This window comes from Dipteris shenzhenensis, chromosome 8 (genome assembly GCF_047967505.1).
Source record: "Dipteris shenzhenensis isolate YYH24624 ecotype China chromosome 8, Dip_SZ_1.0, whole genome shotgun sequence".
NCBI lineage: Eukaryota > Viridiplantae > Streptophyta > Polypodiopsida > Gleicheniales > Dipteridaceae > Dipteris > Dipteris shenzhenensis.
In genome coordinates, this window is record NC_141603.1 from 10,337,282 (window position 1) to 10,349,470 (window position 12,189).

Here is a 12,189-nt window from a genome sequence, read left to right on the forward strand (position 1 = left end):
CGAACCGAGAAAGTGTGCCCTCTAAGAAGGACCAGTCTACCTTGTCATACGCCTTCTCAAAGTAAAGGAGTATGGCTAGGTGCTGGCCACTATGCTGGGCCCACTCTGTTGCCTCTGAGAATGTGAAGATGTTGTCCAAAATACTATGATCCTGGACAAAACTAGTATGGGTGTCATCAATCAGGTCATGTAGCAGGGGGCGGATGCGGCTACTGATCATCTTGGCGAGGATTTTCTAGGCAGTGGGAAGGAGGGTGATAGGGCACCACTGTCTAATCTCTTGATGGTCCCCCCCTTTGGGGATGAGGCAAATCAAGCCTGACGCAAGGATCTCTGGCATCTGTTCGCTGGAAAAGATATGCTGGAAGGCTGCGAGCAGGGGCTAGTGGATCTGCTCCCAAAAGGTGGTGAAGAAAGCTCTAGAGAGCCCATCCTCACCTGGGCATTTCTGCCCATCAATATCTCTCACAGCATCCTGCATCTCTGAAACGGTGAATGGGGCGAGAAGGGCCTCACTCATGCTAAGCTGCACGAGTGTCGACGTATGCCTCCACACCTCCTCCCTGTAGCGGCAGGCACAAGGGTCTAGGGGCTCCTGCTGGAATAGGTATCTATAGAAATCTGTCACCAAGTCTCGGACCAAGTCAGGATCTGTCCTGAACCAACCATCCTGCGCCCTAAGAGAGCGGATCTGCTCCCCTGCTGCTGACCTCTGGCCATGAGTCCTGAAGAACTCTCTGCACATCCTGTCGCCTTTCCTAGCCTAAAAGGACTTGGAAGCGTGGAATGAGAACTCTGAACGTCTCTGGGTGATCTTCTCTAACATGGCTCGGGCTCTAACCTCCTGTCGTTTGAGCTCCTCGGAGCCTGGAGAAGACTGATGCATCCGCTGATCGAGGCAAGGTCTCGCCTGAGGCCCCTCTCCTTCACCCACCACTGCTGCCTGACCCAAATCGCCTCCTGCTGGCAGATGAGACTAGACTCGGCAAGGACCTGCGATACCTGAGCTGCCATATCCCCCAGGGGGTCCCAATCCTGCTCCCATAGGTCCACTATCCTGCTGCGAACCTCTGCTCTGGAATAGATGGAGTCTGGGATGATCTGGCACATGCGGGGAGGTAAGGAGTGAGAGGTTGAGTCCAGGACTAGGATGACTAGGGCATGGTCAGAAAGGGTCATCCCTGGAACCACCCCTGACTCTCCACCTCTGCCTATCGCCCAATCACTGACATAGAAACGGTCCAACCGCTCCAGAAGTCTGCCTCCCTTCCTTTTGTAACCCCAAGAGAAGTCCAAGATCCCTGGCCACCTGCAAAAGGAGGGCTCTCTCCAACTGTCCCGACCTCCCATGGCAAACAAAAAGGAGTCCCACTTCGATTGCTCCACTTGAGCTATATCGAGGAACTCTGGGCCCCGTCCCTGCTGATCCTCTAGAGCCTCAAGGTTGTTGAAATCCCCGCCTACAATCCTAGAATCCATCTGTGGCAATAAGTCTGTCAAGGAGCTCCAGAAAGCGGCTCTCCGCCTCAGGTCGGTCGGGGCATAGATATTGAGGATGCCAATGCGGGATCCCTCAATATTTAGGCCCACCCAAAGCGCTTGTCCTGGGATCAAGGTGCCAAAACTGCACACATGTTGTACAAGAGGAGCGTCGATGGAGGTACAAACACCTCTGCTCCTCCCCTGCTCGCCAATCAAAGGTTCCCAGTAGGTGTGGGAGCGCCTTGTGAGAACCTTCCCACACTTACTGGTCTGAGAAGCCGAAAGCTTGTGTTCCTGTAATAGGAGCACATCTACCCTTCCCACCAAAGCTGGCTGGAGCTCCTGTCTGAGCACCATCTTCCTGGGGCCACGGGTTCCAGATGAGTGGAACCTGTTGATGTTCCAAGAGATAATGCGTATACTCATGAAGAGGAGAGATGGGCTGCAAACAGCTGTCTGCTTGCGGTCGATGTCGAGGTGGTCGGAGGATGTCCGGTGTGCAGACGAAGGCGCTTCTGTGAGGGTTTCGAGGGTGAGGCCGAATCATCCGACCCATCCTCTAAAACCTTCAGTAGAGGGGAAAGGCCCTTTATCCCATGGTGGTAAGCTCTCTCTAACCAACTCGAAGCCTCAGCCAGAGAGATACTGTAGAAGCCCGCTACCTCTGAGGTCCTCCAAGGGTAGAGCCCTTCCGTGTATATCCACTCCAAAGGCGGACGAATGATGACCAAAAGACGGAAGCGTTTGGCACTGCGGCGCCATCTCAGATGGATGTCTCCCTCCTTCCACTGCTGCTGAAGAAGCTCCACTGCTCTGCTACCAATCCAGTCCTGTACCTGGTCTTGGGACTGATCACGAATCGTCTCCCAAACATTTTCATTCGTCCATTGCTCAGTCCCGTCACTAGTGATAGTGAAGGAATAGCTGGGACCATCATGGGAGGCGAGGACGGACACCTTACCCTCCGCCCTCTTTCGGAGGAAGAAGATGCTGATGTCTAGGCATGCAGGGAAGGAGCCAATACTAGCTGCATCCAAATAGTCCCAAGGTCTTGCTCGATAGAACTCCAAGGGTAGAGCTCTAGGAGCTGACCTTGGGTGGGGGGACGAAGATGAGGAGCCAGGACCAGAAAGAGGGGTGCTGGCCACCGAAAGAGCTGGAGTAGTGCTAGCTGCCTGAGGAGGAGGGCCTCTCCCCTCCAACGGGCTGGGAGGGGTAGGCGTGGGGGAGGCCTATGCTATCTTCGGGGGCAAAACTGAAGGAGGAGGGGGGGTCCCGGCGGGATCATGCTCGAAGGAGGGGGGGGATGAAACCAAAGGCGGCGGGGGGGGTCCCGGAGGGGGGGGAGGTAGGGGAACCGAGGAGGAGGGGGGAGGAGAGGGGGGTGGGGTGAAAGGTGAGGAGGAGTCTGGCTGACCTTCTCCTTCCCCTTACCAGGCTGTTGCTACTGACTGCTGACCTCAAGGGTCTCCTACTGGGGAGGGGGCTTTTTGGTTTTTGTTTTGTTTCTTTTCCTTTTCTTTTTGACCTCAGTCCAACCTTCCTCCTATGGAGGGGTTGTCGACGCCTGGCGGGGGGATCCTGAGCTGCCTGGCTAGGGGCTGCGTCAGGGGTTCTGTCCTCATGAAGCGAGGGCAAGAGTGTGCCTGGTGCCCGAAGCCGTGGCATCTCAGACACTGATCTGGGCAACCAGTGACCATGATGCGCTACGTCACCACACCTACATCCATCTCAATCTCGATCTCTGAGGAATACTCTGCGGATCTAAGACTGCCACTTTCACGCGTGGAACCCTTGGGCTGCCACCGCATCAACGAAGGTGTCTTGCATGAGCCAACCAAAGTGTGTCCCCAGGTCCTTGATGATCGGGCAAAGCTCTGCTGCGAGGTTTGGAAAGATGAGGGTAACTTGATGGGGGGGGATGTGGAAGCGGGCATCAAAGTCCGCTACACTGAAACCCCTATACCACGAGACCATAAGGATGATCTTCCCACCCACGGAGGTAGGGGACCCTCTAACCATATCGCTCGCAACCTACACCAAGGAAAGCTTGAGCCAAAAGATACCACGTCCCATGAGTGCGACCTCCTCAATGTGGCTGTCCTCAAGGTATAGGGTGGACTGAAGCCAGTCCCTAATGTCTGCTCGTGAAGGGGAGTAGCCAATGACTCGTCCATATATGGAAGTGTGGGTAAAGTCGTTGGAAGCCTGCTTCACCAGCGAGACCTGTCAGTGTTACGCGATAGGTTGAAGGAAGGGAGGGGTCCGTTTGGGCCACCGGTTCCGGGCTTAACGCCGCCATACCGCACTGACAAATTACGAAAGCTCCAAAGGAGAAAGAGAGGGAGGGGGGGGCGAAGCCGATGAGGTCTCTCCTGATGTCTGCCTATGCAACGGCTTGCCTGAGGTTAGTAGGGCAGGCTGTGCAGGCTGCATACAGGAGAAAGAGGCTCAGGGCTAGCCAGGAGAAGCAAAGGGGAGGCAGAAAGAGAGGAGAGAAGGGACGAGGTGAAGAGGAGGTCTCTGGAGCAGCACTTCAGCCAACAGAGGAGCATGGTGTCTTAATAACCTCAGGTGGTTCACCTTTTTTGAGGGGAACATCTGATCGATGCTTGGGTGCTCAAGCTTGGAGGTGGGTATGTGTTTGAAGGAGGGGGTGCAATCTGGTGCTACCAAAGATGGACCTGTGTACCAAGGTGCTGTGCTCACGCGAGACTAGACATGGTGGAGCAGGAGCCACTAGTTGAATGACTAGGAAGTGACATAGACACTGCATTATTCTAGGGGGCTACAACACGGGAGTTGCTTGAGCATCTTCATCAATGAGTTGGGATCAAGACGAGATGTGTCGGTGAGAGGGTGTCACCTCTCCATCTGTAAGCCCCCATATGAGGAGAGCTTGGGTGAGGTGGACTCAAGGTTAGGGCTACCACATGGGCAGCTTATTGGCTCCCATGTGGGTAGCAAACTCAGAGGGAAAACAAAGAAGAGGGGGCTGCCACATGGGCAGCATCGTCGCTACCATATGGGCAGCATACCAGCAATCAAGAAAAGTAACATGGGGTTGCCCCATGGGTAGCACATAGGCTGCCATGTGGACAGCACAATTAGAGACTTACCTGGCCATGAGTGGAGGTCTTGGTGGAGAGATTCTGTATGGAGCAGATGTGTGACAAGGTGGAATAGTTTGTAACAGTTTTGGGCAAGATTTGGAGCTTGGAACACGCCGACTAGAGCATGGAGGCCTTTGCAAGACTGTATAGACATCTTGGAGCAGTCAGGTTGAGATTGTGGATGCCTTGGAAGAGCTGGTACACCCTAGGAGTGCATGGATCTAGAGGCACCTTCATGATGGATGTCTGTAGCAACATGTATGAGGCTGGTACGATAAATCTAGGGCTGGTCCAGATGCAAAACAATAGGCAGAGCGGAGCTCTTGATGGAGAGATTTCATACGGAGCAGACACATGACAAGGTGGAACAATTCAGAATAGTTCTGGGCGATTTGGAGCATGGAACATGCTGACTGGAGCATGGAGGCCTGTGCAAGACTGTGTGGACATCCTCTAGCAATCAGGCTGAGATTGGATGGCTTGGAAGAGCTGGTATAGCCTAGGAGTGCATGGTTCTATAGGTACTTGCAGCAACATGTATGAGGCTGGTATGGTGGATCTAGGGCAAGATCTAGGGCTGGTATAGATGCGAAACAGTAGGCAGAAGGTTGGAGCTGATTGGCTCCTGGCATGAGAAGACCATGGGCCATAGATCAGGGCTGCAACAGGCCCAAGTAGATGGCAAATAGATGCAGTATGGGGGCACTATCAGGTCAGTAGGATGTGGGGCAAAAATGCCCTGCAACAGGTCATGGTGAATTATAGATAGACATGCAAGAAAGTAATTATGGTAAAGTAGAACTTCAAGTCAATTATATTGTATAGATGGTCTTACAGACAAAGAACCAGTACTGCGTGGTCATGGGTGAATACATGGTTTGTTTTCTATGTCCCTTTGCCATAGGTAATCTTTCTCTGTATACATTTGAGGGTTGAATAAGACTGCATTATAATATTGTTAATGGTGTATAGTTTTACGTTTGCAGCTTCTACACCTTAACGTTATCTCCTCTCCCCTTAAAGTCACATTGAACGTATGGGCCTACTAGACCATGGATGTCACAGGTTGTAGGAGTATATTCAATCTAGAGCTAGGACTACATTCCAATTTTGTATAGACCCCCACGAGTTTATTGATTTTGTATAGACCCAAGAGCTAGGGGTATATATGCTTTGTGTAGACTGGGGAGTATATACATTTTGTACAGCCTTGGGAGTAAATTCGTTTTGTATAGACTCAAAGCCAATATTTTTTTTTTGTATGGAGTCAAGAGCTAGAAGTCTACTCATTTTGTATAGACCTAAGACAAGGAGTATATTCATTCCAGGAGGCTTATCTTTTTTGTATAGATTCATGAGGATATTATTTTCATATAGATCCATAGTGTGTTTTATTTGGTTCAGCAAGTTGGTGATTGGAGTAGCCTGACCAGCTTGGTCGAGACAGATTTGGCCAGGGGGTCGGCCATAGACTACCGTGGTTGGTCATTTCTAGGTTCCAAGGTTGGTCATTTCTAGGGTCCACTGGGGCCTATAAAAGGTAGCCCCCTTGGCCTCATTTCTCATTCACTTCAAGGGCTGAACAGTGCAGCCAACAGCAGTGTTTGGCAGCTAAGGTCAGACTAGGATTAGGAGTAGCAAATCCACTTCATCCTTGGCACCTACAGGACAGCTTCCAGGCCCAGTTCATTTTGGACAGCAGCAGCATTAGGGTCTGCATCAAAGCAGCCCTCTTCTGCTCATCTAGGGTGAGGGTTTATCCCTTCATACAATACTTATTCTTTCAGTTGTATTCAGGCCTATTGGGCATACATTTATGTTGGAAATGGCCAGGTCACATCCCCATCTGTAAACCCCCAAATGAGGAGAGCATGGGGGAGTGGACTTAGGGCTAGGGATGCCACATGGGCATCTGATTGGATGCCATGTGGGCAGCATGCCCAAAGAGAAAAAGAAAGAGAGGGGGTTGTCACATGGGCAGCACCTCACAGCAAGGGGGCTACCACATGGGCAGCACATGGGCTACCATGTGGGCAACATAACGAAGAGGAGGGAGTTTTGTGTGCCACGTGGTGGCAGATGGGCAGCAGACACGGGCAAACTATGAAAGAGCGGCTTGATCACGACAGGACGTGCTAAGGACATGTGGCAGCACAGACTGACGCAGGCTCCACCTACCATCTAACTAGACTACAGTGTAGTCCAATCACAACTCTTGAGATGCCACATGTCATTGCACAAGACGTCCTCCCATCTAGTCGTCACAGTCTCTAACGGGCCTATGCATATATACAACAGGATGCCACATGTCGCCGCAATTGCATGAGATGCCACATGTCACCACAATCTGTGATGGGCCTATGCATATATATACAACGTTCTGACAGTTGGTGCAGTCAAAGGAGGCAACATAGAAGTAGAGAAGAAAAGAGAGAGAGAGAGAGAGAGAGAGAGAGAGAGAGAGAGAGAGAGAGAGAGAGAGAGAGAGAGAGAGAGTATATTTAATATTATATACTATTTAATATACATTATAATATATATATATATATATATGTATGTATGTATGTATGTATGTATGTATGTATAAAGACAAAGAGAGACAGTAGGAGAGAGAATATATTACATCTGTTCTATTATATATGGAGACTAATCCCGTACGTGAGATGGGAGGTTGAGAGAGAGAGAGGTGTGTGTATGTGTGTGTGTGTGTGAGAGAGAGAGAGAGAGAGATTATAAAACATATATATATATATATATATATATATATATGTATGTATGTATGTACATGTACATATATATACATATACATATACATATACATGTACATGTATATGTATATGTATATGTATGTACATGTACATACATACATACATACATACATACATACATGTACATACATTATATATATATGTATGTATGTGTATGTATGTATGTATGTACGTATACATACATACATACATGTACATACACACATACATATTATATGTATGTATGTATGTGTATGTATGTATGTATGTATACGTACATACATACATACATTGTATGTGTATGTATGTATGTATGTACGTATACATACATACATACATACACATACATATACATACGTACACACACACACACATAGATATATATATATATATATTTATTTGTATTTATACTTTAAAAATATGTATATTTAAATATAAATATAAATATATATTTGTTTTTAAATAAATAAATATATGTATATAAACATAAATTTATATACATAGATATTTATATATTTTACTTTATAATTATATATACATTTATATGTATATATATAATATTTACATTCTTTATATTCTCCCTTCAAATTTAAGATCCTTTAAAAGGATCACATGGGTTGTGTCCATGTGTGGCCAAGGGTAGAATCGTCAATGAATGAGCAAATCCATCTCCCATTTAACACAATTTATAGTTATGTAAAGCTTGCATACAAGCAAGAGCTCATACCGGTACAATTGATATTTGTGGAAGTTGAATTGAGGCATAGTGGTCATTCAAGCCACCCTTTGGTAGTGGCATTGCAAACGACTATGTGCTTTCCGTAGAGTCTTGGCTACATGTGTAGCCTTTGAAGGTCAATTTGAGGAGCATTCACAAGAATCGAAGGTCTAGACAACTCCCATTAGGCATTTGCCTGCCATCTTGATCTATCTCAGTGTGTCTTCTTGGTCTAGCATGATCATGGGTTGTAACAAGCAAGACGACGATGTGTTAGCTTTGGATTTGTATGCTTGTATGTCATGGTAAGGCATGCAACAGTATAGCCTTGCATGATGGAAGAGGGGAAGCAAGTTTACTCTGTCTCTCCTCTTTCCATGGTAACGGGCTTGAGCGAAGTGATCAACTCAAGCAGCACCACTCCAAAACTGTAAACATCACTCTTATCAGTTAGCTGGAAAGTGTGGAAGAATTCTGGATCCAGGTATCCCATTGTGCCCTTTACAACGGTGGAAACATGGGTCTCGTCCATGTGCAGAAGGCGTGATATACCAAAGTCGGACACTTTAGGGATCAGTGCCTTATCGAGTAGTATGTTCGAAGATTTAATGTCTCTGTGGTAGATCGGTGTGGAGATTGATGAATGTAGGTAGGCAATTGCTTGGGCGCTTTCCACGGCAATTGCGAGGCGATTTTCCCAGTTGAGAGCTGGTCTCCCATCTTTTCCGTGCAAGTGATCAGAGAGAGTTCCATTTGGGACGTACTCGTAGACAAGAATAGGAGCCGGTGTCTCTAGACAGCAGCCGATGAGCTGCACAATATTTCGATGGTTGATCTGGGATAAGATGATGACTTCGTTGATGAACTGGTCGACTTCTAGTTTTTCTGTGTGATGAGATCTTTTAATCGCCACAGCAGTAAGATCTGCAAGGACTCCCTTGTACACGGTGCCGTAGCCTCCACGTCCGAGTTCAAGGTGCCGTGCAAAGTTTTGAGTGGCTTTCTGGAGCTCAGCCTCCGAAAACAACCTGGGTGCCTCTCTTCCGCTTGTTACAGAGATGTATTCCTGGAGTCGAATGCCCCCATTCCTCTCGAAATACATTGCCTTCTTCACTCTAGAAGCTCTCGAGTTATAAATCCACCTTACTAGGAGGCCTATAAAGACTATAGCAGCAGCAGTCGACAAAACTGTATCTGAACCAAAAATCAAAACAACGAAAGTGAGGCAGGCGAACAACATTCATATGGCGTTGCAGCATGCAAATCTGTAAAATTTTGTCGATTTGACCGAGAGAAGAGCGAACCAGTGATGACAGGAATCGTGCAACCGGTTCCGTTGCTAGATTGAGCGATCCCATTTCCTTCCGCACCATGGCGGCAGCTGCAACGATAACTTCCCGGAAGATTGGTGCATACGCCGTAGTGTTGAGGTCCCGTGCAATTATTCAAGCTGGATTCGGCACACTCGTCGATATCTACATATACGGTTACGTTTTCTTTAGTGCTTACAAAATGGTCAGCGATGAGGACGTATCGAGAACACATTAACAACTCATGATACCTTCACATCCGGCTCCGTTTTTGTAACCATCTCCACGGTAACCGGTCAAGCAGCTACAAGCGTAACCCATTTTCTCGCCTGCAACCACGCACTCGGAATTTTCCGAACACGCGTATCCAGTCGTCGCGTTGACGGTGGAACAAGTCGGGGTATTATTTGGGAAGGGAATACCCCAGGAGAGCTTGATGCCATAATGTCCAACAGTGATTTCTCCAAAAGATGTAGAAATGTACGTGGTTGGATCGAGTACCATAGAGAATCCGCATGATGATTTAACTGGAAAGTCTTCGTATGAAATGCCAGCTGCTCCGGTGATTTGGATGAAATTGGTTCCGGCGGGAGGAAGCTCAACAGTGCAGCAGGGGTAGGTGTTGCAAAAAGGGTAGGTGTAGGCGTTGTAACAGGGATTGAAGCAACCTGCAGAGTCACCTACGTCGTCGGAGGCATCGACGGTGAAGGTGCCTGTGGATCGGCAGCCGACAACGGCAAAGATGTTGTCGGAAGCAAATGTGAAAGGCATGCCGTCGGGGACAGAAATGGTGGAGGAGTTAGGGAGGTTAGGGTCGCAGGAGGCGGCTTTGAAGTAGGAAGCGTTGATGATGAGGGAGGCGGGGGAGATGGAGAGAACCTGGAATTGTATGGAAGCGTTGAGGTGCAGGAATGGGAGGAGGCCGGAAGCCAAGCTAGAATTGTGAGTGCAGGTGATGCGATAATTTGGGAGTCCACAATTGGGATGCATTCCGAAAGGGTAAGGGATGGAGATATTTCCACAAGTCTGGGTGCTGTAATTGCATGCCAAACTACCAAAGCCTACGTTGCCAATGTAGCAACTTTACATCTTATCAAACTTAGAACTAACTAGGAATAAACTTTGGCTAACTAATATTTTAGTTAGCACTAAGTATACTCTTCCACTCTATAGCTTAGTGGTAGGGCTCACATGTGGGAAATACAACATTGTGGGTTCGAAACCAACCCTCTTGAATAATGTGCACTCCTCTTAGACATAGGTTAAAATAAATAAATTAATCCATGGACACACATAAGTTAATTAACCTAAGTGGCCCAAAACAAATAGGAATAAAATAAAGTTGAGTGAGTATGGCCCAAAACAAATAGGAATAAAATAAAGTTGAGTGAGTATGTCTCCATGTAAAACAAATAGGAATAAAATAAATTAGCCTACGTGGCCCAAAACAAATAGGAATAAAATAAAGTTGAGTGCCCAAAACAAATAGGAATAAAATAAAGTTGAGTGAGTATGTCCCCATGTAAAACAAATAGGAATAAAATAAAGTTGTGTGAGTATGTCCCCATATACATTGATAAATCATAATATGTATGATCTCTAAAGAAGCACTTGGTACATAGAAAAAGAGAGTTTATATTGTCCTTGTCTCATTGATCCCTCTCACTATTTTGGAAGAAGCACTTTGTTCATAGAGAAAAAGAGTTTGTTTTTATTTTTTACTTGGCCAGCACTAGGACGTTTTTTCAAATTCTGAAATCCTGTGCTTCCACATGGCACAATATACACCCTTAGATTTTTTTAAATTCTAAAAGCCCAAAAGCTTTGAAAGCTTTTGAAAAGCTGCGTAAAAGCCCAAGGCAAAACCTTGAAATATAGGCGAAACGGACGAACGTAAGCCAAAAACAACGTAGATTGCTTTATGAAGGCTATTGGTTTGTGAAGAGACCCTCACATATTGGCTTTCGAATGTTCACGTGCCGTCACCATCAGGTTTGCTCCTGCTTATACTGAAGCTTGTATCGAGCCACTGCCCATGAATCTCCTTCGTTATGCTTTCTCTGTCTTTGAGAGGTTCAACGAAGCTTATGGCTATAGATCGGTATGTTTAAACTGTTGATGAACTTCAACGAATTGGGAATTGATGGAAGGATCTAGGGACTTAATTTTGTAGTCGGAACGTGGGCTTGCAACGAGAGATTCTCTAGTTCTTTAGCTATAATTTCTACAATTGCTTCTAATTTTGATCTGCAATTCTCGGGCACTAATGATCATGTGCAACGTTTGGGTGGGTAGGAGTGTGACCTCTTGAGACTTTGAGTCATAGAAGAACAGCTTGCGAGAGTCAGACATCTCCATAGTTGCTTCCTCGCTTACGCTGCACACCACCTCTGTCTATCATCAATGCTTGTGCATATCCACCTTGAACATTTGCTTGCTGCAGATATATGACGAGTTCTAGTTGCCATTGGCCGTTGTTGCAACCCATGAACATTCTTTCATCAACCATCTGGAGTTCATCAACGGACATTGTGCGCAATATTCAAGTCCATTCATAGTTACTTCATAGCTCTACATATACTGAGGCAAAATCTTCGAGCTCTCTGCCGGTTCTAAAATTGTCCAGGATTCCATAATAGAGACGAAATTTCTAGACAACCTACGTTGATTCAGAATAGTGTTTAGTCGATTTTTTTGTAAGAACAGCTCGGAACTCTACAGCAACGTCATGAATCTAAGCCAAAAAAAGACAGCCCGACCCTGTTGCCTAGACCTACACCATGGCCATCTCTTTGCATCCACAATAGTGTTATACTCCT

The 12,189-nt window shown here is 47.0% G+C and overlaps 1 protein-coding gene across 1 annotated transcript; it reads right to left on the reverse strand.

Annotated features, from left to right (window-relative positions):
- Positions 1-8,415: 8,415 nt before the first annotated feature.
- LOC147899088 (putative wall-associated receptor kinase-like 16) lies at positions 8,416-10,141 on the reverse strand. Its single transcript, XM_087378214.1, has 3 exons — positions 9,622-10,141; positions 9,365-9,535; positions 8,416-9,296 (listed from the first exon to the last, which is right to left on the reverse strand). Exons 1-3 carry the CDS (start codon positions 10,139-10,141, stop codon positions 8,416-8,418), a joined length of 1,572 nt encoding a protein of 523 aa, XP_087234340.1.
- Between the last annotated feature and the right edge of the window lie 2,048 nt (positions 10,142-12,189).